This window comes from Vidua chalybeata, chromosome 8 (genome assembly GCF_026979565.1).
Source record: "Vidua chalybeata isolate OUT-0048 chromosome 8, bVidCha1 merged haplotype, whole genome shotgun sequence".
Lineage (NCBI taxonomy): Eukaryota > Metazoa > Chordata > Aves > Passeriformes > Viduidae > Vidua > Vidua chalybeata.
In genome coordinates this window covers 20,574,113-20,600,601 of record NC_071537.1, presented here as the reverse complement: position 1 = coordinate 20,600,601, position 26,489 = coordinate 20,574,113, and the positions used below count along the sequence as shown (strand labels likewise).

General features: G+C 40.6%; 1 protein-coding gene and 1 long non-coding RNA gene across 4 annotated transcripts in view; one reads left to right on the top strand and one right to left on the bottom strand.

Annotated features, from left to right (window-relative positions):
- ZSWIM8 (zinc finger SWIM-type containing 8) overlaps positions 1–15,901 on the bottom strand; it is a 53,678-nt gene extending 37,777 nt beyond the window's left edge. For 2 of the 3 annotated variants that reach the window (XM_053948834.1, XM_053948833.1), the window contains exon 1: positions 15,059–15,901. In XM_053948834.1, the coding sequence (XP_053804809.1) occupies positions 15,059–15,236 (178 nt within the window). In that variant the 5' untranslated portion in view covers positions 15,237–15,901. The remainder of the gene's footprint in view (positions 1–15,058) is intronic. The other variant, XM_053948832.1, reaches the window with a different exon arrangement.
- A 366-nt stretch (positions 15,902–16,267) lies between these two features.
- LOC128791709 (uncharacterized) lies at positions 16,268–19,019 on the top strand. The gene is made up of 3 exons (XR_008432121.1): positions 16,268–16,870; positions 18,185–18,555; positions 18,936–19,019. It is a non-coding gene; the product is annotated as an uncharacterized LOC128791709 (long non-coding RNA).
- Positions 19,020–26,489: the final 7,470 nt, after the last annotated feature.

Genomic DNA, 26,489 nt, shown 5'->3' with positions numbered 1-26,489 from the left:
AGAGATTTTTCAGCTACTCTGTGCCTGTAAGACTTGGAACACAGGAAGTACTGAAGCACAACCACCAAGCTCCAGAAGAAAGCTAAATACTTAATATAAAAATGCAACTGAAATAACTAAGATAAATTTAAAAATATGAAAGAAAGGGAGGTAACATACAAGCACTGAAAACAATTGAACTACTTACCTTTAAATAGCCATACTAAAATAAGTCCAAGTAAGGGGAGAGAGGATTTGGAATAGAAGAGTGCAACTAAATTGAACATCATGAGAAACTTCCATTGTAAAGGCTCACAGATGAGCACCTCTGAAGCTATACCATATAGCAAAAGGCAGATTAGCTACACATATGCTGAGAGTAGACCATCCAAAGAAGCACTGTAGATAATGAAGAAAACTTCACTCAAGATGCCCTCTTTCAGGCCAGTATTCAGATACTTAGAACTAGGGATTCATTTCCCTTCAAAAGATCATCAATCTCTCAGCTGCATATGATCTCTTCAAATCACACAGCTGGTCTCAGTGGTGTTCAAAGAGCACACACACATCACAGACTGCTTCAGCTCAGCTGGAGCTGCTGGGTTCTTACAGCAGCCCAGCAGACACAAAGACTGAGCAGACACCAAGAAGGGCTGCCACTTTCTTGTCCCAAATACAACACAAGGCAACAAAACCAACAGGCAAGCCAAGGGGTGAAGACCCTGAAGCTGAACCAAGACCCTCCTGCATCAGAACCTGGCAGCTGAATGGACACAGGGAGCTTCATCTGCACCCAGTCATGGTCCTGCTTGACTACATGCAGAATGAAGCATCTGAAAACCAGAAGACACAACTCAATATTCAAATACTGACTTTCCAGCTGTCTTCAATTAGCTGTTTTCAATTCCCCTGTTTCAGTTTAATAATTCCATGCCATTTTGTACAAAGGGAAAAAACCCACAATGTTTCTTTGTAAGAAAAACCAAGCAAACCACAGTATTGCTAAAAAGTAGCTGTTTTTCTTTTACAGGTTAAGGAAGCTAATGCAAAGATACAGGTTCCTGATTCCCAACTACTTGTGCAGCATCAATCTTAAAAAAATAAGCAACTTCTTTACACTGAAATACTTGCTGTACCAAGCTATAACAAAGTTTCAGCTATTTGTTTCTCAGATACTACACACTCCAAACAAATTCCCTGCAAAACACCACAGTATTCACAAAGCCAACGGCAACAACAAATGGAGAACAACAACCTTTGATGGAATTCATCTGTGTGAGTTTTTCACACACTGTGACAGAATAAGAGGGTTAGACAAGAAAAGAACAGGGATCAAGTGATGGAGATCGGATGCTACAAATGCTACTGCTGATTACTGTTAATCAACCTTGCTCAGACTAGAGGAAACGTTCTGACCTGAGTGCTCCCTTGGTTTTGTTTTCTCTTAATGTTTCTGTACTTTCAAAATATCCACATACTCATGACAAGCAAGCACAACTAAACAAATGATCTAGCAAAAGCAGCAAGGGCAGGACACTGTAATGCAACCCTCAAGTATTTCAGGCAATTAGCCACAGGAAAAACTCTAAAAATATGGTTTTATCCAAGAGGTTTGTATGGCAGGATGATATTCTCATCATGGAAGAATGAAAGTATTTATACACACACATGCACACTTTTTTTTAATAATCAAAAACATATTCCTAGAGAGAACTAAGTGATCAACAAATTAGCAAAATGCTCCAGAGAACAAAGCAAGAGTCACTTTGAATCACAGGTACACTAATTTGTTCACAAAAAGAAACCATACAAGAAACTAGAGGATTATTTGGCTTTTTTTTTTTTTTGTCTATGCAATTCACTCATTAAATATGCACATTAGCCTTCTTACTGCCTGTAAATAGTGCAGAACTCTCAACTAAAAATTTGGGGTTTTAAATTTACGGACAAATCTGCTTCTCTTATTTGCTTTTATCTTTCTCACTCTCCATTGCTACTACCCACATAAGCTTAATAACAGCACTAAAACCCTAATGGGATCTGTGTTTACAAGATATTCTTATATATCTTTTTTCCTCAGCGGGAGTTATGCAACTCTATCTGATCACATAAACATTTTGCAGCAGTGAAATGACATTGAAAATTATGTCAATGAGTTGCAAATGCAGAGATATAAGACCATGTTGAAAGCAAAAATAATTTGGGGGAGGCCTACATCAGCCCTAAGCCACACAATGAAATTTTTATGTACAAAACAGTTGAAAATATGAATAAGCAACATCATTTTTTTCATTAGCATTTACTGGATAAGACTGATGAGATTCATAGCCACAAACCATTAAAAAGACAGATCCCAGATGGGCAGATTACAGTCCAGAGTAGGAAACTTCACACTTAACTGACAAACTGCAGCAACTATTACTTCACAAATTTCTTTACAGACATCACAACATTTTAAGAATGGCAGTATTTTTAACCCAATGCAAAAAGGGTTGTTTTATCACAGGAGGGTGTCCTTTGTTGTGTTCACCCACAAAGTCTCTGCTACTTGCAGCAAAAGCCATAGCAGAGTCAAATTTCATCTGAATTCAATTTATGAAAACTGCTTAACTCTACATCACAAACAGCTTGTGTGTGTAAGTCAAAATATTTTGTGGCTCAAATTATTTTTGGTTGCTGGATTTGGATTTCCCTTCAAAATGAGAGAAGTATATTATTTTGCTGAAAGCCAAATAATCCTGGCAAATATCTCCTGGCATCATGACTTCTGCCTCCAAGATTAAGATAGTTTAGGAAGCTATAATTAGTTCCTTCTATAAGGCAGGCCTTAATATACATTAAAATATCAGGAAAACAATACTTGTATTTTATTTGCACACAAGCCCTGCAGAATTGCAGAATTAAAATGATTGCAGATTTAGAGGACTGAGTGGGTGGGGGCTTTTTTGAGTGTCATTAGTCTTAAACCTGTTAAGGCTTGCAGTTCCCTTCTGCACATTTCTGATAAACCCATTTCACTATGGTTTTCTACATTAGCTCTCTGGATGCATACAGAATTAAAAAAAACCCACAACTGAAAACCATCTGACTTAACTTTGCTCACCTGTGGAGAAATGACATTACCACTGTGTTAACATCAATCAGAGAGACTGCACCTGAAAACAGGTTTTGCTAATGAACCCGAGCACCTAACAGAGGAAGAATGCCACACTCAGCACAATTTCTGCTGTTTCAGTATTAGGCTGAATTTAAACTATTTTATCTTTTGCTCATTATTTTTGAAGTTATGTCTTTAAGCGAAGTAACACCTTCGCTTGACTTCATGAAACAAAAAAAGCCCGAGAAAAAAGAAAGCTGGTTAGGTTTTATAATGGTAAGCAATAACTGACCAGAGAACTAAAATTCAGAAGATGCATGATGTGTAATGATGTTTAATCCAACATTAAGAATTCTAACACACTAAGAATTTAAAGAGGTGCATGTCTGAAAACTTTCTGCACTCTGAAGGTCAGCTGGCTGAAGAACAGATTCCCCTTCTTCTCTTTAAAAAGCTCTCTTCCTTAATGTCCTTAAAGCCTCATAACTACAACATTCTTACTATATTAGAAACCAGATCTCTACAAAGACCGCTTTATTAACATCCTCAGAACTACAGTTCAAGGAAAACATAGAAAGCTACAAGTTATATTTGGTAACAAAGAATATGTGTAATGAGGGAGGGGAAAAAAATCCCTTATTCGTTTCCATGACTTCAGGACAGAAACACCAGCACATTCCTCCAACACTGACTTGAAGTCCTAAGATCCTACTCACCTTTGTTCTGCCTAATGTGTCAAAATTTTGTTGCAAAGGCACACAATGCACCCACAGAAAACATCTGATATGAGAAAATGTAAGGACCTCTTCAAGCACAACTCAAATCTAGATCAGAAAGGTGTTTTTTCCATTTAATTTTATGGCTAATCCTATGCAATAACTGTGAAAATCTGCACAAGGCTATGTTAGTGAAACAGGAATATTCTATGGCCTTTTTTTCAACTCTCAGCTACTCTAACGTGACTGAGATCCTAAAACTCTGATACCAGTATTAGGCAGGTAATGCAGCATTCACAATTTGACAATCTCCTCTGAAAATTCAGACAAGAAAATTCTTATAAATTCATTTCATAAAAAGAGCAGCCTGGGCAAGCAAGTGACAGCTGCTAGAAATCCTAAAATAAACAGCAGATTTTTGTAAAGCAAGACAGACAGTGCTACAAAACACTGCATTCATGCCAGTGCTGGCCAAGGTTTCATGACAAATTGGGCAGCTTGCATTCAAAATAAGTCCACAGCTGATGAAGCAGATTAGCTTCAGGCAAGTCAATTCCCCTGCACTGTTACTCCTTGCTCTGTCACCCCGTGCAGAAACAATTCTGCACAACCAGGATTGTGCATTCAGAGCACAGACATAAACAGTCCCTGCCTCCTGAAAGCAAGACTCAGTATTACCAGTTACTCCCACTCCTGCCCCACACAAGGTATTTCAAAAGCGCAGAATCCAAAATTCTCTCCAGTGGCCTATGAGCAAAAAAAAAGCTACAAAGACCAACACAGACCAAATATTTTTCTGAATGTAGATGAGGGAACACAAATAGAAATCAAAGTCTGACTTCACCACAGCCGAGAATCAATCTCTATCAAGAAGTATTGATATGTTTTCAGACACAAAAGGAAGTCATACAAAACACCAAGCAACCTCCACTACTTATTGTGCTGTTCTCTACAGCACCAGCCTTAGTAACTATCCTTAAGTATACACATGCAAAATTAATTTCTAACCAGCATTTTTCAAGTGTCTAAATAAATGCCAGAACAGTATCGCTTGGCCTCCAAGTGCTAAATGCACTGGCAAACACTGAAGAGCTGCATTTACTGAATGTATCAGCATGACATGAGACCAGTTTTTGGGGGGTTGATGGGAAAGTTATCATCTGAAAAGAATAAAGGATAAAGCATTCTCATGTCTAGAATAAGAAAAATAATTAAACAACTGTCAGGAACTAGAAGAAAGCATCACCTCTTAATATCACCACCTGGAAACCAACAGAGGTTGAAATATCTATTTCATAAATACAAGTAAAAAGGAGTTAGATATCTGAATTATTAAAAAAAAAAAAAAATCTTACCTGACTCCTTTCTCTCTCCTTTGGTTTTGTAAAAATCTGCCCAAATCTAACCTCAGGCTTTATGCGAGGTTACAGAGCTCAGTCAGCAATGTCCTTCAGTACCAGGTTCTCCCAGCACAGTTTCAAGGCACAGCAGAGCAGTCCCCAGCCAGTCTGAACACCCCTGCTGGACACAAGCTTGCAATGCTGGCAGCTCCTACCCTGCCTTAACCTCTCAGCCCCTAGCAATTACATTTTCTCCCAATCAAAGTGAAGTATTCACCTGATAATTCGTTAACCTACAGCTGGAGAAAGTCCCTCTTCTAACAAGAAAAAAAACTCCCATTTTCCTCACATCACCTGTAGGGAGAACAAAATGGGCGGAACAAAACTGGGTACAAAGGCACATATGAAGCAAGCAGGCATCTACAGAATGTTTACAGAAGAAGGATTAGTTACAAGCATGTCTCTTATTTTCAGTGCACAAAAATAATACCTAAAGTATCCCTGCTGTGAGGCACTGATTAACTGCAGTCCATTGCATAAATTTGGCTAGGCAAAAGAATAGTATCTCCCAGGATCTCCCTAACATCACAAGACTGAAGCAAAGTCAACCATCTTCTGAAAATGTCCACAGAACACAGCTCCTATTCATTACTAGACAGGCAAAACAACTCCCCATCCTTGAGAAGGATAAGCAGCTTAGCTGACCCCATGCACTACTGCTTTAAATGCAAGCAAGTAGTCAATGAAACTTTGAGGCATTTTAGGTCAAATACAACCTTCTCTGCAAGACATGCATAAAAGGCCTAATTTACAAATATTTTCACCTGGACCTCTGGTAAACAAATTAACCAGTTACATTGCTTTTTTCCTCCCATCTCAGCAGTCACTGACCTAAATATGAGGTAAGAAATGAAATTACAAGCAATATGCAATAGGAACTGTAAAGAGCTCAGGAGAATTGCTAAATGATGCTCGATAGGCTTCACAAATGTATTAGCTTCTCAGAAAAATGATAATTTCATTTGTACACCTATTAATTACACACTACCTGCAGGACTACCATGAAGCTTCAATGTCAAACCCTGACCAAGTATTTTTACATTAGCAATCATTTCCTAAAAGCATGGAACTTGGGCACTCAAGCCACCATCAAGCTATTCAATTAGCCTCAAGCATGGATTAACAAGACTTCATGTTGGTGCACTCTCCAAAGGATGAGCCAGATGTGATTTTACCACATAAGAATTCCAGTACAGGGATATTAAAAAGTAAATAAAAATCAGTCACAAGAAGAATCAGTCTCAAGAATCACAACTGGTGATACACAAAGTCAGGCAAATGGGAGCATACGCAGAGAACAGTAAACCTGAAACAGGACACGGTCAGATTCCATAAGGCCATACAGTACCCAATATTCACAGGTTCAGAAACTTTTCTGTACTTCAACCAAGAATCTCATTTTGTCACACACATTGACAAGATGCCCATCAAGAACGGCTCTAATGCACACAGGCATTATTTTAATGAATATCTCTAAGAAAGAGTCTAGATGGTATCTTGACTACTTTTATTTTAAGGTTGACTCACTTGTTCTTTCCTTCTGAATGGGGAGACATGCTGCTCAAAGCAGCATCTTTAGAGATCTTAAGTGTAATGAACAGAAAACCACACTTAACTTTTTCCACTAGTTTATCTGGGGGGGGGGGTTGGGGTAGGAGCAATACCAATTGCATTTTAAAACATTGGTGCTTTTATGTTCAAGTCTCCATCAACAAATTATTCATGTTTACCAGTATTTCTGGATAGCAAAGAACAGTGACCATCTGCTTAAATTTTTCATCTCTCTGAACAGAGGAAGAAGCCAGACTCAGTGGCCCAGGTATTCACCTGCCCACTGCTGCAGTAAGTCACCACATAAAATGTCTTAACTTGGGAGAAAAAAGTACCCCAGGATGCTTCCCTATAAAGACTAACTGCTTGCAGATCAGTTCTGGGTAATATTTCTTTTATCATGCTATTTATATTTTTGTAAAAAAAAGGTGGACTTCTTTTTTTGAATTGTATTTGATCTCTGAGGTCCCACTTGTTCCTTCTGTCAACTATGTTCTCCCCTCCAGCATCCAACTTTTCTCCCACAAAAGGACAGGATTTCTTCTGAGGACAGATATTTTTCTTCCTTCCTCCATCTTATTAATTTATCCTTTCCCTTTCTTTTACGTGCCAATTTTTATCCCACAAGAGAAAGAAGTGTGAAAGCCCTACTATATATCTTACAAGATAAACCTAGAAGAAAAAAGGAAGGCAAAAAAGTCACTGAGACACCAAGAAATAATACTCCGGTCCCCCAGCTTGCAGCAGCTGAATGAGAATGTTAAGTTTTTGTTAAAAGACAATACTCCTGCAATCTTGTCAGGTTTCCTTCTTCTATGCAAAGAGAATGTCTTAACTTCCATTTTTTTTCTCACACCAGCAGAGATTAAGGTAAATGCAAAAAATCAACACAAGCTTTTTCCAGCTTACATATGTTCAGCTTTTGCCTAATTGATACTGGTAAATACTGACACCTTCATTTTTCTTAATTTTTCTTTTTCTTCAAGCAATCTAGAAACACTAATAATGATTCATCACAGAATGAATATTTTATTAAAACCAGGTACTTTTCACAGCATCACTTTTCTCAAAACACGTAATTCCAGTAGACTTTAATTAATAGGTATATTGCAACCTGACAGAGCTCCTTTGTTTCACTCTTTTCAAATACAGTACATTTCCAGCTGAATGGAAGCAAATATAGATGAACTAAAAATAATCAAAACAGCAAAGTTTCCACAAGTCTTGCCCAAAATGTTTAAAGCATATGGGGAAATGTGGTCAAAGACATCACTTTCAGTATTTTCTGTTAAAACTGCTACACAACTACCCACAGCCTTGCCAGAAATAAAGAAGAAACAAAGAAGAAAAGATGCATCAAAGAACACACAAACTGTGAGAAGAATGAGAATCTTCTGATTGGTAAATCTTACACTTAACTACTCAAGACTACACAGCTTCAGAGGAGGCAATTTAAAAATGTGTCATATGGCATTTTGAAATTAGAATCAGTATTTCAAGTATTTTGTACATTATGCACCACTAATATTTAATGTTTAAAAAATAAAATTCTAAATGTAATATTTTACCTAGTTGACACCTATGTGCTTTGAATTTTACTTTTGGAGGGTTTAGAAGGCTGTTACAAACCAGGAAGAGGGAGGACAGTGCTTAATACACATAAAGTGCATTAAAATAAAGTTGAAAAAAACAACTTCTAGCCATGACACTATTTTACATTAGTCTTATAACTGCTTTACACTCTTACACTTAGATACCTAATACAAAAAGTTATTGATCTAAAAGGAGCAATGAAATATAAAAGACATTATTCAACTTCAAGAACAAAAGAATGCATAGGTTTTGACTCTTTGAAAAATTTCTTATACAAAAACAAACCAAAAAAAGCTTCCAAGTCAAGTATTGATATTCTAAATAGACAAATATGTACTCCAGAAGTTCATTAAAGTATGTAAACATCTTTTGAAACTGTACATTCCTTTTTTTCCTCTGGAACAAAGTACTTTATACTACCTAGGACACAGACTATTTAAGAGGAGATGCTCTTTGCTCCTGGTTTGTAACTGGCATAAGAGACACTGTTCAAATCACTGATGTCCATTTCTGTTCCCTCAAAGGCATTGCTGGGGGAGGGAGAGAAGAGGGGTTTTGAGTGTTTGTTTAAAATACTGCAAAACAGAGATTTCAGAGAGCAGGAAAAAAGGGCCTGGCCACAAGTCAACACGAGTGATGCAAGTTCTAGTCCCACAACTCATACCCTGAATGATTTTTACTTTGGCTATATTAATACCTCGAAACAGACTTTCCTAAGTTTGATCAGTTGACTTCTCATTTCTTCCTTCCTCACTAAAGAAATATTGTACAGAAGGTGCTAATTTCCTGCATATAGGTTGTGCTATGGATTTGTTGCTGTTCCTCAGACTGAACTGGAACTCCAAAATTGTAGACTTGCATATTAAATTACACTTAACTGGTGGGTCTTTAAACTTCCCATCCCTTTGTGAACTCATTAACTCAAGGAAAAAAAATCCCTAACAGGGAGAGGGGGAGATAAAGAAAGGGATAGGAAACAAAGGCAGAGTACAATTCAGAGTCTAGATCAAACCTGTACCCTTATCCTTGCTCCTCCAGAGGTAAACATGCCATGGAAAAGAATAACCCCTGTAGTTTCAGTAAGCCTGAAGTTCTTACAAATAGATCCTCTGTAATCTCTGGTCATTCAGCAACACAGGGATCTCCATAAGGTGAATAGAAAGAGAACATAAACACAAAAAGAAAAATCCATGGAAGCCTGAGTAGAAAGATGAGACAAAAGAAAATGAAACATTTCCCCGTAGAAAGGCAAGACATGAAAATAGGCAAAGAACGTGCAAGACTTTTTGTGAGGGGAAAAGAAACTTAACTAAAGGGAAAGCCCAAAAAACACAGGAGAGAAATAACTGGAGTGACAATTTAAAATCTCAGTAGTAAAAAAGCAGTTCCTGATAGATTCTTTATGTGATTTCTTCAGTACTCATTTCTGAAGAGAGGGATACACACATTCAGTTACCTCAGAAAGGCACAGGAAAATGCAAATGAAGAGACAAATGCATGAGAACCATTCAAATTGAGAATGATTCTCAAGTGGAAAATCATTCTCAATTTGTCCATCTTCCAAAAGACAGAGGTATTAATGCATTGCAAAACCACCTTTTTTTAGAGACAGCTTCTGAAATCTGCATCCCAGGCCCAAAACCATGCACTTAATCATGCCCATCAGCCTTGACAAACCACTGTCTATGCAGCTTCTCTGCAGTGTCTTCAGCAACAATGAACTAGTCTCCTTTATACCTTGTATTTATTACAAGGCAGTAAGTCCCTTCCTCAACTTGAAGTTTTGCTTCTGCTCCACAGCAAATCAACATCATCACCAAAGATGGATTAGAGTACAAAAGTAAGTGAAATTCATTTACTAGGGTGAGAAAATATAGAGAAACCTATCTTCTGCTAGCAGCTAAGCCCTAACTTTCACATTACCTTTGCTCTTTGGACAGCTGATCTCTGTTTATTTCATAACCACATTTATCTTCTCATCAACATTTTTATCTTTAGTATTCTGTTGCTTCTATAAAGAAACTCACTAGGGAGCCATATAACCCTTTTGCTCAACAGTTACTGTTTTGGCATTTTACTAATGAAGTTAGATATGCTATAACAGATATATTTGAGCTAGAACAGATTTGTCATGTGTTGCATTAAATTAGAAAACACAACAAACAAGACACAGTACACCTGTACCTCCCAGAAGTGTGAGTTGACTACAAAATCTCCTTCTTCATAGCAGAGACACAAATAAAGCAGAAAAAAAAAAAAACAGTTGTAATATACAATAATGGCCAGTAACAAAACAGCAGCAAAGCACAGAGTCTCCATTTCAAGCTTCACTAGGCTCAAAGAGTGGACACACTTTAGGAAGATACCAGCATTCTTCTCTGATAATACCAAGAATCTGAAGAGCACACAGTATGAATTTGAAAGAGACTAAATATTCCTTCTGCTCTTTTCTGAAGTTACTGCTTGAAAAAGATTAACTTGAATTTCTTAGTTACTGGCAATCCTGAGGAAGAAACAGTGCTCTCTATGCCATTTATTCTTTTCCTGTATAAATTAATGAAAGTCAGTCACTGTTATTTTACCAGCATAGACACTGCTCAGACTCTGATCGCCGAACTGATCACATCTTCACCTCAGGCTCTGTATATTCTCTGCCAATCATTTTCTCTATACAGCTTGTAGTTTTGAGACACTGTGCCCAAAACTTCACGTTGTAGGTGCTCCTAACAGCTTGAAAGAACAAAAACTTTGTTCATTATCCAGCCCCAGTCAGGGGCTGGATAATGAGAATATTTTCCAAGAGAGCACAACCTGCATCATTTCTTAGTCAAGTCTGAGGGGGTTCTGAAATACAGTATAGAATAGTTCAAGTTTACAGTAAAGAAAAAAAGTCCAGTTTTTTCACTAGCTGCCTACTGAATACAGTTTCAACACAACTCATCAGCACACTTCCAACAAAATCCACCATGAATGAATAAATATAAAATGAGTACATATATAGTGAAGGCACTGTTTAACAATCCTACAGTATTAATGCCATCTTTTTAAATGTTTCGTAAATATTTATGCTTCAGAAACTGTGAAACAAAGGACTAAGGTGGGAAAGAGCTTAGAAGCTTTCACAAAGAAACAAAGACAGCAGGTTTGAAGAGATAATGAGTGTACTTGAACATTTATTCTTAAAAATTCTATCACAAAAATACTTATGTGAAGATAACATTAGATGTTAAAACTTCTGCAGAAAGACTACACTTACTTCAATTACCAATGAAAAATACGACTGCTTTAAAAAGCAAGAAAGGCTTGAGAGGATCATAATGGCTCCTGGGAAAGAAGAGAGTGTCCAGAAAAGTGGAGAAAAGGCAGGTGGGTGCATTTGTTAGTCGATGGGTAACAAATTGGTGGAATGTAATTTGGTATGTAAGAAAAAGATTTGGAGTTACAGACCAACTCTAAGAACCAGATAGTTCTGAACACTCTGCAAGGACTCTGTACTTCCAAACATCCATTCACCTTAACTTCAGAGCAGAACCCTCTGTCTGTCCATGCAGTGAAAGCCTCTAATCAGTGATGTATACAGGTAATGACTGGCCAAATATCAGTTAGAAGCATTACACCACTCAAAAACACAAGGGGCAAAGTAAGCAATCAAGGCAGTTAACAAGAGAACAAGGCATTCCTAAAAACAAACATTCCAAATCATCACAGGACTCCCAGTACTCCCAAAACTGACAGGTTTCCTCCAGGATTTCAGTGCAGGTAAATTAGTGGAGATTAAGAGTAGTTTCAAAATCTAAAGGCATCCATGAAGTGGACACAATGCATTCCTTCTTCACACTGGCAATTTTACACTTAAGGAGAAAATTCCTTTCAAGAGTGTAGTATAGGAAGACTATAAGAGGACTTTACCATAACATAAATTAAATGTGAGAAAAATCAGCCAATTACAATTCTATTTTTCTGATGTAACTACTCAAGATACCTGATTTTATAAAGAAATCAGTTCCAAGGATTATATTAGAGAAACTCAAACATTTCTCTCCCCCTTCCATCATCTTTCTAGCAAATCACTGGGATGATTTACAAACAAGTAAACACCTCATCTTTTTGGCAACTCTTTGTAGCCAATACTGTGCGCATTTGCAACAAGCTAACCCAAGCCTTATTATGAAATTTCCAATAAGCATGACAGTAATATTAAAGATGCCCAAGAAGAAAATAAAAACTTGCAAAAAGTAAGAAAGCCATAACTACCTGTGTGCAGGTAGTTTGTTTTTTTAAGAGACAGCCAACAGCTCTTCCATAGTCTTAGGGGGATTCTCTTTGAACCAATTATAGAAGAATTGGACAGAAGGAAAAACTGAAAACAATTGAAAATGCTAGAAATCCTTTCTATTACATAACTTGTCTGACTAATTCCACACCAAAATACAGGCTGAGCTCCAAACTGGAGGAAAAGACTAACAGAATATAATTCAATTCCTCATGTTTCTTCTTAGCATTTAACAGAATAACCTAGTGTCTAACCTCACTTTTTGTTTGCATAGGCAACAGTAAAATGGCAAACTGTGGAAATAAAAACACACAGCTCAATTTTGAATTATCACATTTGAAATGACTCACTACAAACAACAACCTCGGGACCCAGCAAGTTCTATGTTTTCTGACTTAAAAACACTGTCAAGAAGAGGTATTAAAAACAACAAAGTTGGTACAGGAGTTCTGAAATCCAAGGAGATTGCAGACAATGACAAATCTCACATCAGACCAGACTTTCTGGCGGCAACACAACTGTGTACAGTAAAGTACCTGCAAGTGCTCCACATTGGTAGTATCATATGTGACTTCACAGTGTGAATAAATAATTATTTAGGCTGCAAATTCACATTCTTCTAAAAATAACTCTGACCAGAGCCTGGGAATTGCCAGCAAGGGCCTTAAAGGAGGCAACAGTATCCTTTCAAATGTCCCTCCTGTTAAAATAAGATTCTCATACAAAGGAATTAGGTGTCTACAGATAAAACCTGAAATATATTAACCAAGTATAAGCAATAAAAGCCTTGCCTATGCAAGTCTGCAGAACCCAAAACAGCAACATCTCAATATCGCGTAAATAATTACAATTATCACAGCAATGTTAGCTATTGTGTTTTACATGTCAGAAAAGAGCCTGAAGATTGCAAATAAGCACTATCTACTGATGTGTCTTTTAATGTAACAAGTGGGTGTCAGCAGAGAGAGCAACTGCTGCTTGATTTAATTCGGTCAAGTGAGCTCAAGGATCTAGGTCAAGAACATGCACTCATACACTGAACCAGTGGAGAAAAGTTGGCTAAAAGCATCTAGAAGTTGAAAAAAAAAAGAAAATCACCTTTGCAAACATCAATCTGACTTGCAGAGCCATGCAAACCAATTCCATACATCTCTGCCAAACTAAAGATGTTTTTATTTCCACACCAGTACATTTTCAAAAATTCAGCTCCTTTCTAACAAGATATGCAACAAGACTTAATGCAAAACATGAGATAAATATATATGTATATGCTTTGCCCTATACACAATGCTTACTTCTACATCTCAGGACTCACAGCTTTTAAAAATGGCAACACAATTCCTTTACAGCAGTAGAATTTAAAACTTAATATGCTCTGGAAAGTCTATGGTTAATGCAAAGTGTACTTTATGGTACTAAACCAGCGAAAACTGAACATTTGTCCATAGCACAACACGGCCAGATTCCAACTCAATTCAATATAAATTCCATTCTCTGTTCATGTAAGGGCAATATTCAGAAGAGAAAAAAGCTTTATAGTTCCAGATAGGGAGATACCAATGAGGCAGGTAATGGTTAAAGATCAGGAAAAGTACTGACACTGGCCTGAGGAAACAGGAGATAAAAAGAAAAGTATAAAGAGTTTGTGTAATTTCTGTTAACTGTGTATCTGGCTCTGCTTAGTGCAAACATCACCTGAATTCCAGGGTCACAATGCAGTAGATTAATAGAGAAATAAAGTTTTGTTAAAAAGAAAAAAAAAATCAAGCAAAAAGCTAAGAACTATATGCTAATTAAAAATCAAACTCAATTGCTAATGTTACTTAATTTGCTGTCTGCCATTAAATATAAATTATCAGCAGAAAGGAAATAACTCTTGAAGCAGGCACATTGCTGTTTGCCGACTTCTTTGCGACAATGGTAAGGCCCTCTTACTCCACTATTGCAAAAGAAAGAGCTAATTTACTAGAAAAAGGAGAAATGCCAAGAATCAGACAAGGAAAATTAACTGCTCTATACAATGACGGCTTACATGGCTTTACATGAGTAGCTTTATAGAAGTAACAAAAACCTCTATGAAACCTTAGTGGACTTCAATCAAAGCCTGTGGGAACCTTTGCAGTTACTCCCAGCCAAGTCTGCAGCTTGTTTATAGAAAACAGTTTTCAGATTTCCAAGAGCAATCCCACAGAATCTACTCAAAAGAGTAGCACCGCAATCCTAGTGCACCCAGGTGAAAACTCACCTAAAAGACAGCATTGTCTTAAGAACCCCGGTGAACTTACAGTTGCAATCTTTGGACAAAAATTATCCCGACAATGAATCATACATAGGGATTCTCTCTGCTCCTTTGACTTTCCTTCTGCAGATCTCCTCGCCTACCACCCCCCACTTGCCCCACAACTTCCACGAATCCAAAGAGCATCCCAATTAAACCGGGTGACCTCACCTTTCATTTTCACAGTGGGGGAATTGGGTCCAGCCGATTGCTTCCTCCATCCTCTCCAGTTCTGGCAAAGGCTCTCTGCCTCAGAGATGAAGGAACAAAGAGAGTCTTCCTCAAAGCGATCGGAGTCTTCAAATGAAAACCTCTCCCCGTCCTCCCACTCTGCGAACATGAGTTCCATCACATCCGACAGGCGACGTGGGGGAAAAGAAGAAAGACAGGAACACCACTGCTCACTTTTAACAGGTGAATGGACTTGACAGCTCTTGCAATACTTAAAATCTCGGTTTTGATTTGATCCCCATACTACAGTACCAGGAAAAAACAAAGTCAGCGCTGCCTGAGATGGGAGAAGCAGGAAATAACTAAGGGGCAGCTGGTAAAAATTCCATGGGGGAAAAAAAAAAAGTTCTTTAAAAAGTTAAAAAATGCTTATGTCCACAGAATGTACTTGAGGCGGAGGGGGCTGGTTAGTCCATGAGAGCTGCCTCCAGCTGGGACAGGTGCGTGCGGGCACACGGAGGGTCCGAAGGCTCCCGGCGCTGCAGGACGAGAGAAGGGGCCGGCTTCCTCCTCCGGGGCTCCCGCGGGGGGGCCGCCGGTGTCTGTGCCGGCTCTCCCTGAGGTTGTGCTTGTCTCACTCCCGGCGCAGGAACCGAGGGGAGGGCGGGCACGGGCACCGGCGGGGGCTGGGTGGGGGGGGAACAACTTCCCTCCCGCTCGCAGGGGCTTAAAAACGGTGGGGCCGCAGCGCCCGCGGAGGAGCGGCGCGACCTCCCGGCTGCTCGTCACGGGCACCGGCACCGGCAGCGGCGCGGGCGGGCAGGCGGCGGCTCCGGCCTCACGGGGGCGCGGGCGGCGGCCGGCGGGGAGCGCCCGGCGCTGGTCCCGGCGGGCAGGGCGGGGGCAGCCCGTCGCCGCTCCGGTCGCGGTGGCCCCGCGGTGTCTCTATGAGCCCATGGCCGGCGGGCCCTGCTGGACGCCCCCGAGCCCGGCGCGGCCCCGGCGGTTCGCGGCCCCGGCGGGTCCCGTCCCTGCCCGGCGCGGGCACCAAGATGGCTCCGCGCTTCCCAGCTTCACCTGCGACACCCCCCGCCAGCTGAGCGCCGCTTCCGCCGCCGCGCTTCCGGCTTCCGCCGCGCGGGGCATGCCGGGGGGCAGCCGCTCCCGGCCGGCCGTGCCGCGCGCGGAGCCCGGCGGTCCCCGGGGACGGGCCGGGGCTCGGCCGGCGCCTGCCTGGCGCCTGCCTGCCGCCTGCCTGCCGCCTGCCTGCCTGCCGCCTGCCTGCCGCCTGCCTGCCTGCCGCCTGCCTGCCGCCGCACGCCCAGCGGGGCGCTTGGAGTGGCCGTAATGAAACAAAGGCCTGTGTCTTGTGCCTCCCGCGCCGCCGTAGGCAGCGGGAGAGCGCTAGTTGTGGGGGTTACCCCGGAACGCACCGAAGAGGTGCGTGAGGTAGAAATCACTCAGCTGTGATCATCTGATTGGAGATGAAAGAAATATACGAGTTCTCAGTAACAGTTATTTTTTTTTTTTTTTTAAGAAGAAAAACAGCAGTAAGGAAGATCAAGGGAATAAAAAGGAAATAAAATGAGGAGACCGTGGCTCGAGTAAATCCCCTTCAAGTGCAGTGACCGCTTTCTTTCGGCTGTGAGAGCCCCTCGCTCTCTCAGGCCGAAGGAGAGGAGGGGTCTGAGGAGCCGCTCGGGGTGAACAACTCCAAAATCCAAACAGAAGAGATAACACCTGCCAGGTCCATGAGGAATTGCATAGGCTAGCTAAGGTCTTCCTATCCTACCCAGTCTGAAAGCAGCAGAGGTGACGTTCTTTTATTTTTTTTTTTTTCCCTATAATTCGATTTCTTGGAGTTCTAGTTCATTGTTGCATTGAGAGAGTTGACTGGTAAAGTACTAAAGGATGAGTTTGCTCTTTGAGTACATGTCAGCCAAACCACTGGACCTACACCTCCCTCCCTGTGTTTGTACAGAGGGGAAAAGCAAATGATGGGAGGAAAAAAAAAAGCTAGGGAAAAAGGAATGACATACTAAGAAATGGTAAGCGTAGAGCTGAGAGAAACTGAAATGCATCTGGCAACACTCACTATCTCCCTCATCTCACTCTAGTCCTTGATCCAAAAAAATTGTATTAATTGATGAGTCTTCACAGAGGATCCTAAGCAATGTGCCTTGGATCTTAAAGGAAACTTCCTTACAAACATAATGCTTCCCAGTTTAAGATTTCAAACACAAAGATGCGTTACTGCAGTGTCTATCAGCTGTAAGAGGTACGGTCACTCACTGAGATGTCAGATCCTCCTGTGCTACCGAGGCAGACACACCCCAGGTGCGCTGGGCGAGGCAGCTCGAGGCAATGTGCCGCAGCACAGCATGCCACGTTCTGGCTCGTGTGCTGCCTAATCCTGCACCAAAGTTGTCCTGTGCTGATGCCTGACTCGATCAAATCTGTGCTGCCAAATAACCTGCTAGTGCCATGCCAGCAGTAATTCAGGAGAGAGACACACCTGCCTGATAATGGCAATTCTGGTGGGTTACATCAATAGCACTCTGAGTCAAGGGCATTGCAGAGAATCTCTGCCACGTGAGAAAGCAAAGATACACAAAGGCATTGTAATGCTTGGTGCAGTGTTGCATTAAAGAAGGATTTCACCTTAGGAAAGGTGTTTCCCTAGTGAGAAAAAAAGCATTTAGAAGACTGTAGGAATTTCAAAGAATAAAAAAAATACAGCTGAAATTTTGAAGAGTATTTTCATGGGGAAAACGAGATTGGGAAAAAGAAAAAAGAAATTAAATGCATTGTGTCCAAGGAGTGAAGAGGTAATTACAGGTGAAATTCAGCACCCAACTCGGATGTTGTGGCACTTGAAATAACAGAAATGGGCAGGGAAACATAGTGATGCCATAAGGCTGATGCTGCTCACCAATATCTTTTGACATTGTGTGCAACACAGCACTGTTAGATTTTACCTAATTCTAGTAGAGAATACACATTACATCCAGAAAGGGCAGAGGACAGAAGGAATACTGGACAGTACTAATTATAAGGGGCTTCAGTACATTGTGTTTGATTCCATTAAACTGTAACAATCCTCACTCCCATTCCTCTTCCTTCCAGCTTTGGGATACCACAAGTTATGGAGATTTTCAAAGAAATCTTGCTTTCACTTTCTTAAACATCACAGGCTGAAAGCATGGAAGAGGTGATGAAAATAACAAGACAAGCAAAGCAGAGTGAACATTTGCACTTCTATCTTAAAGTGCATTTCAAGACCCTGTAAAAATGTGTCTTCTGACTTGTGCAGACCAGGCCTGGGTGTGTTGCTGCCCTGGCCAACATGAGGGAGTGCAAGTGTGAGTGCTTCGCTTCTTGTCCTCATGGCTTGGAAAGGCACACAAGATGCGGGGGTCTGCATGCCAGAGGAGATTGGGAAAAGCAACGACCACTCAATATGAGTGCGAATGCAAGTCCGTTTATTGTCTACAAAGGTACAGATTATATAGGATTTTTACTAGTACAGACTACATGTAAGAATCATAGTAATTGGTCCAGCTAATACTAACATTTTGTAAGCTAACTACTGATTGGTTATACTTTGATCTATTCCCGTAATATTTCGGTATGTTCTAACTCTCACGAAGGCCTCTCTCCAGATGTCCGCTTTTCCAGCTTATCTTTGTTCTTGTGCATAGTTGAGGATGATTTACAGTTTTGTTTTTCTTCTTATAGTTTCCTTATGGTCTTCAAGGTCGCACTGACCTTGGAGCTTTTTACCAGGGGAGTCTTTTACACATAGGATGTAGGGTGATTGCTCCAGCTAGGCCTCCAACACACAAGTTCATAAACACTCTTCAATTTTTTTTTCCAGCCAACTTATTGCATGAGACAGGCATGTATTTCCCCTTGTGGATCTTCCGACAAAAACTAGAGACTGTGAAAAATAATATCTGACAATTTCAGCAGTGTCCTGCTAGGAAGAAAGAAATTCAGTAAGAAATCCTGCAGAAATGACAAGGTTGCCAGTAAGATGCTTTCTCGCTTACAGGGATGTACTTTTTTTCTTTTCCTATTTCGGAAAAAGGAAATTGCTGTTCAGAATTCCTCTGTCTCCAATGCAGACAATTTTCAGAATGCAGCATTCCATATGAGGGAGACACATGAGTGCACATGCCTACCCTAAAGCAGGATTGCAACATTTACATTTGTTTCCTGTCTTAAGCTCTCGCTGGGGACTAAAAATCAATGAGAGTCTGCATTGCACCTCAGAAGTGTCTGCTTTTCACTGGTGAGTCATGTGCTGCACTGCAAGTCATATCCAGCATGGTTTTTTTTTATTTCTGATTTCATGGAAAGTAAAACACATCCTTGCTATGGCTTGAATCTAATACAGACTCAATAACAAAATACAGCACTCTGGAGATTTTCACTGCAAGTGCAGTGGGACCCAGCTGTTCAGCTCCATTCTGACCCAACAAAGGTTTCATTGTCTCTTTGCATGTGATAATGCGCTCAGAAATGACAAGCAAAGGCAAATTCTTAAAGCACACATATGGCTTTGTGTCTAAGTAATATATTGGCTGTGCAGAATTTTTTTGTGCTCTAGAACTATGGCACTCTGGCAAACTGCCAAAAGTTCCTGTTCCTCCTAGATGATCACTGTTTCATGCTATACTGATCACTTAATAACTAATATTAATTACTAACAGATATTAAACATCTCCACAGACATAACAACCAGCCACCATTATTTATTCCAAAACAGTAAGCCTGTACAACAGATGGAGCAAATAACTGTTTTAGCACAAAAGAAGGGACAGCACACAGCTCATTGCTCATTGCTCTGCTTCTAACGAGGCAAATGGCTGTACAAGATGCACAGAGCTTTTCCAGACAATGCATACCAGGGAGCTGAAAGCAAAGCTGTCCTGAGGTATTACAAGCAGAATTTCCCCCATTTGGATTGAGCATTTTCCAATCTTTGACTAATCCTTGCCACAGAAGACTTTGAACTGATGTTGTCCAAGGTGCTGTCTCTGGGATCTTAGAGAATATTAACACATGCCTGATTAAAGCCTTATTCAAAACTAAATTCACCATTTGTGAGATAAGTGACTGGTATGTACATACGTACATGGGAAATAGAGTCAGTAGGGAAACACTGTGCAACAGCTGCTAAAATTACTGTTATACAGCAGGAGACAACAATTATGGCTAAGACCTCATGTAGGAATATAACTGCTACTCCTCAGAAAGAGAAGATGGCATTTACAGATAATATTGCCTGCAAGAATTACTGAGCATATGTTGTCTGGCATCTTGTATTTCACAGTATATTTTCCTCTTCCTTTCACACTAACCTGCAGGAGCATTTGTTTTTGTTTTCACACTTTCTTCTGCCATTACCAAAGCTGACAGTCTGGCAGGGTCTAATATGCACTATACATTCACAGATAAAAGCACCAAGCTAAAGGGAACTGAAATGTTCTCTATTTTGCAGAGGGGAAAGAAAACAGCTATTACACTGCAAGTCCTCTTTTTTCTCAGTCAGTATCACATTTGGACATTTCCTCAGCCAGTGTGAAAAGATTGTGAAAGCAGTATAATATCTCTCTCATTTGTCTGGAGAGCAGGTCAGATAAATCCTTTATGGAAAATCAGCAATTGATAATTCAGTTTGCTAGTATTACCCTAACTAGCAATGTTATACCATTGAAAGATTCCTAAGTACTCCAAGAAGACTTTTTTAATGCAGGCAAAACAGGTTCCTTGGCTTATTTTCAGTTCACCCAAAAATAATCAAGGAAAATTGATAAATGGGACACTTCTTCTCTAGAAATCTACAATTTTAGAAATCAAAAATGGTAATTAAAAAAAAACAAGGTCTGCAGTAGCTGACCCATAACACACCTTTGCTGCAGAAGACAGGTTTCTGTATTTGTTTTTGAGGGTACAGTCAGCTGGTAAGTGAAAGATAACTGTTAGGGAATATAGGAAGCCCATTTCTTGTCAAGGCCAACATGCACTGCTCTGCAACGTATGCAAGTACATCTTGGCTAAGTGAAGTAATGCTCTGCTATATTTACATGCTGCTCATATCTTCAGGAGCAAAAGCTTTCCCCATGCTATGGAACCTGCTCCTTCAGATGAAGCTCACCATAGCAAAATTTGCACTATACCTGCTTCTTAGCAGTACAGTCTTTCAAAATAAATAACAGGTACATTAGTACTTAAATATAGGGATAAAAGATTGACAAGAAAAGGTGATTCTAAAATGCAAGAATAACTGTGTACAATATTATGGACAGTAAAATGGTATGTATTCTCTGCAGCCTTTCCATAGGAAAATAATCTAACCATGGAGTTAGAGATGTGAGGGGTTTTATTTTAAAAATTGAGTTCGTCCTACCTCTCATCAGATCCCAATGGGAAGTTCAATCATCAATTAAATTGTCAATCTAAGATAAGGTTCTCTCTTACAAATAGTGTGGTTGCTACAACCACGCAGCAACGCTTCATTTAAGAAAACACACCTGACAAGTTTTGTGCTCATGGATGTGAGTAAGGGTCAGTGCTCTTCCAGTTACATATGTTTAACTGGCCTCTTTTGTGTAAGAAAGAGGAGACACTGACAAAGACTTGATGCCGTGATATTATGTCATGATGACTGAAAACTACCTGGACTGCTAGATACAGAGACAACACCTCAGTCACTTTTCTTTTTCTGTAATAAGTGAGGGGGGAAAAAAGAAATTTCCCTAGACCTACTGACTTGAGCAAGTAGGATTTATTGCAGGGTGCTCTGTAAAACAAATCAGTCAAGCCTTAAAATTATCTGAATGCTTATTGGTAAAGAGTGTTCACCTATTCTACCTGCAGATCTGATATCCCTGGTGTATTCAGGAGGCAAGCTCTTTCACAACAGGATCCTCCTTTATGAGACTTAGAGATTCTCAGATTAAATCCACTGCTTCTATTTTCATCTCTCTTCTCTAGGCAGGTGACCAACCCTTAGCAGGTACTGACAATGGTTGTTTTGTGCACTGCCTCAAAGGCTACCCGCTTTTTTAGTTAGATCTTAATTTTCAGCCATGTTCCTGCAAAATGCTGTGACAAGATCCTATAAAACTTCCTAGCCAAAACTTTAATGCATTCCCCAATATAATTATTTCACATAACTTCTTAGGGGAAGGTAACTAGATTTGTGTAATTCTATCATCACCTTTAGTGTTAAATTTAGCAAACTGTATTTATTTAAATGTAATAGTAGTAGGAGTGTAGTGAGTAGTGGCACACTTTTTGCTAATTTCTTCAGGAATCTTGTGTGTGGTCACGCCTGACTCATCTAAACAGAGGCATCTGATTCAAATAGTGCATCATCCCTAAGTTTCAACCACAAAGTTGCATCAGTTTAACCAAATTGTTAAACACATGTAACTGTGAAGACAAGCCTTGAAGGAAAATAAAGATTTCTCAAGTCTTAATCAACCTAGCTGTGGTTTAAACACGTGGGGAGTTAAAAGGCTTTCTGTTGAGACTTCAGTGTAATTGTGCTGAATAACAGAATCTGCTTCTTAGTCTTGCAAGGGATAACAAAATAGTAAACCTGAAGCAAAGGAACTTTCTTCTGTTATGGTTGGTTACTGGTTCTAGAATCCCACAGTCAGAGGTTATAATCCTACTTTACCTCCAGCAAGCCTGTACATGCGAGTGGGGAGGGGGAAAAGAGCAAGGAGCTAACCTTTAGAAGCACATGTTCTTTTCATACAACTCTGGTTTACACAGAGCTGATTAGTTAAATTGCAAAGAAAAGGGTCTCGTTGTTGTTTGAAGTGGTTCTGTCCTGTTTCCAAGAAGAAAGTGTCAGAAGAGTATAAACTTTTGCAGTGGTTTCAGCTGAGCTGTCCACTCACATTGCCACAGTAAATCTCCAGTCTCTGCAGTGACAAGGGTGCTGTCCAGGCTGGCAGGTGGGCAGGCAGGAGAGCATGCTGCTGCAGTACCTGCTGCTGGCTCCTGAGCCCCAGGGCTGCCAGGGGCTGGGAACCAAGACATCCTCAGCAAATGCTTCCCAACAGGATTCACTTGCTGAAATTTTAATTCCTGCCAGCTTGTTTCTTCTGTTGGGCAGCAACTGAACATGAGCCCAGCACTGAGTTCCCCCTGTTCCCAGCTCAGCCCTTAGCTGCCCTGATGCTTGCATGAAAACCACTGCAGATATAAAGGGATAGGAGAAACAAGGCCTTTTGCTTAGCTGACAGAGCAACACAGCTTCACAGCTTCTCATTAGTAAAGCTGATCCAAAGAAGTTGGTTCTTCTTTCAGGTGACAGGCTAGTTTTGAAAATCTGCAGAGAACAGTGCCTTTTATTTCTGGCAGAATGTGTGGGATTTGAAAAGCAGGGAAGAGAAGATCAAGTGGTGTGCTGGAATTTCACCAATTTGTTTGAATTTGTCTGTTCTACACCTGTCCTCCATTACCACATCTTAAATCCAAAGGTTTTCCTAAACATAAATTACTCCAGCTGGACCATCCATATTTTTGCTGGCTCTGCTCCCTCTTTTCACTTTTGCACATGAACAGAATTCCATAGAAACCTCCTACCAATGCCAGGAACCCATTCTAAACAGGCCAGAGCACGGGACTCAGCCCAGCAAACCAAGGCAATTTGACCAGTATCCTGTCTACTTCCACTAGAAAGAGGAAATTGTACCCAAGTAAGATTTTTTTTTTAATGTCAGTAGTGATACCTGAATGCCCTTCTTCCTCTCTCCCAATGAATATGGTAGCTATCCTCATTAGAAAATGACATGAAGCTCAGTTTTCTCCTCATTCATATTTCACTTTCAAAATCCAAAGATGTCTTAAGAATAGTCAATCTGAAACAAGCAAGCTCGTGCCATATACTCCTCCCCAGCCTTTTCACCACAGGAAGGCAGTAGTCAAGTGCTTTAATACAAAATGACATTTGACAGACTTGTAACCGTAACCACAGCTTCAACATTGTTTCTTTTCCAGGCAGTGACTACAGAAGAGCTCTGCAGGATTCATGGGATGAAAGAGTGCCTGCTGACCCATGGAAGACCAGCTAAAATGCCTGAACTCTGCTTCCCAGTTTTGCACAAGCAAGAAGGAAAATGTAGGTAGGTGTAGAAAACCCCAAAGGCAGACATGAAGTGAGGAAAGTGTTAACTACAAGCAGTTCTTTCTTCAGTGAGTGCATGTTGGTTTCCAACAGCAGGCTGGAGTCAGTAAATTCAGAAACTTACACACTATAATTCTTGGTGTCTGCAGGCATCAGCCACACCAAGCTTCAGTCTAACCCCAATGACTTGGAAAAGTCTTTGCATACCTTGCAAGGAGCTGGACCATATTTCAAAACAGACTTTTTAAACAGAAATTCAGGTTTCAGCGGTGGGGCAGCATGGGTAGAGTATAACAGTGTTCTCAAACCAATGGCTCACTCAAACTGAACTTCCCTTATCCCACTTCCACTTTTCCAGAGGCTGGCTTTGACTCTTAAGAGTGATGACGCATGAATTGTAGACTAAAAGGAGACTAAGTCATGCCAAACAAGTTTGTATAGGAAGATCACCTTTAACAACAAATTAGATGTATTAAAGCCTGTTAACTTTTTAAATGCAATGAGCTGACCCGCTCTTTACCTGTACCAAATGGCAAAAAATGTGACATTTGAAGAATTGTTGCCTTTCATTGTAATGGCAGCTAATGTGATGCTGACCTTGTGACATGCTTTAGCATGTTGAAGCTTCTCAAAAAATAATGTTAACAGAAAAATTTAATTAACTCAACTCAGTGCTGAAAAAACTCCCTAAAATCTGCCCTTGGAACAGATTCCTTTATTAGAAATAAAACAGAGCCCCACACAGTCACAGTATAATCCATTTATTAACATAACTTGTGAGCCATTGGTGGTGATTCAGGGGACAGCTTTGGCACTTGACTGATTTCAGAGGTACTCAGCCCTTAGTAGAAAGGGATTTTAATAGGACTTGTGTGGGCTACTAGACAAACGAGTTTCTGATGTGGAAAATTAAATATTTTTTCAAACAAGTGAAAGTGCAGCCCAGGAGATGTGCATTAGTCCAGGTCACAGTGCCTTGTTCTACAAGGAGTAGTCTCAACTTGGTTACCACCAGAGGTGATTCTGTTGTCTCTAACTGTAGGAAACTCCCAGTGAGTCTATCAAGATAGTGTTAAATACCACAGTGTAGTTTCAGCTCTCCAAAGTTTTCATCTGATTGTCGAATATACACATTAAAATCTCTCTTCAAGTGGTTGATGAATCACTGCAGCTCTTTTGGGGTGAAAAGACTTCAGGATACAGGCTTCAGAAAGAAAGGAAGACAGACAAAAGGCAGATCTACCTCTGTTACCCCTGAGATAGCAAATGCCCACTTTCCTTGTTCCTCACCAATGCCTCCAGCCATACCTTAGAGAAATGGATCTGTTATTTTCTGCTACAGGTTTACAGAGATTACAAGGATAATTGACATCCTGTCCAGGTTAATAAACAGCTGCCTGATTAATTGTAGCATAGAACATAATTCATAGAATTAATCAGAACAGTGTTCAGCCACAAGAAAGTGATAAATCTTTAATCCAGCTTCAGGCAGCCAAAGTGTGAACAGGTTTGAGATAGTACCACTGCAGGCACTGCAGGTCAGGAAGACCCCAGTACTGGGGCTGCCTTTGGAGCACTGGGACAGCCTTTGGAGCACTGGAGTATTCTCTCAAAGAGGGATAGGATCAGCACTAAGAGCTGCTCCTTAGATCCTTACCATAGCCATGTGTCTACTCCTGCCAATGCTCCTAGCCACTCACAGTGATGTTCCCTTTCCCACACAACCACAATGTGCCACTCTGCTATGGAAAGTTCTCTCAGAGCATCCATGTGGCACACTGGAGCCACCAGCAACACTGACTGAGCTCTCAGCTCCTGGAACCAGTGCACATGCGTTAGCCTTATCCAATGGATCAATGCTGTGAAGGTGGACTGTCTCAGCCCTCCACATATGTCAGCCCAGGGAAAGGTCTACACAGCTCTCCAGGTGCTCCCTGCCCAGAGCTCCCCAGACAGACCTACAGCATTTTCTGTGAGCTCGGTGGGACAGCTGCACCTACCTGAGACACATAACTCAGTGGGTTTTCATCCCCTTGAAGCAAGGCTGCCATCAAGACCACACTAGCAAGTTTAAAACTAGCTCCAGCATACAAACATAGCACTGAGATCACTTACAGAATTGCCTGCTATAGAAAATGTACTCAGATAATCAGCTGGGGATACAGCCTCCCCTGGCGAACTGCATTCAGTTGTTTACCAAAGTTTAAAGACCCACCAGAAAGAGAAGATACGGAGAGACACTCAGCATGTTTTCAGACCCCTAGACAGTTTGGATTGAAG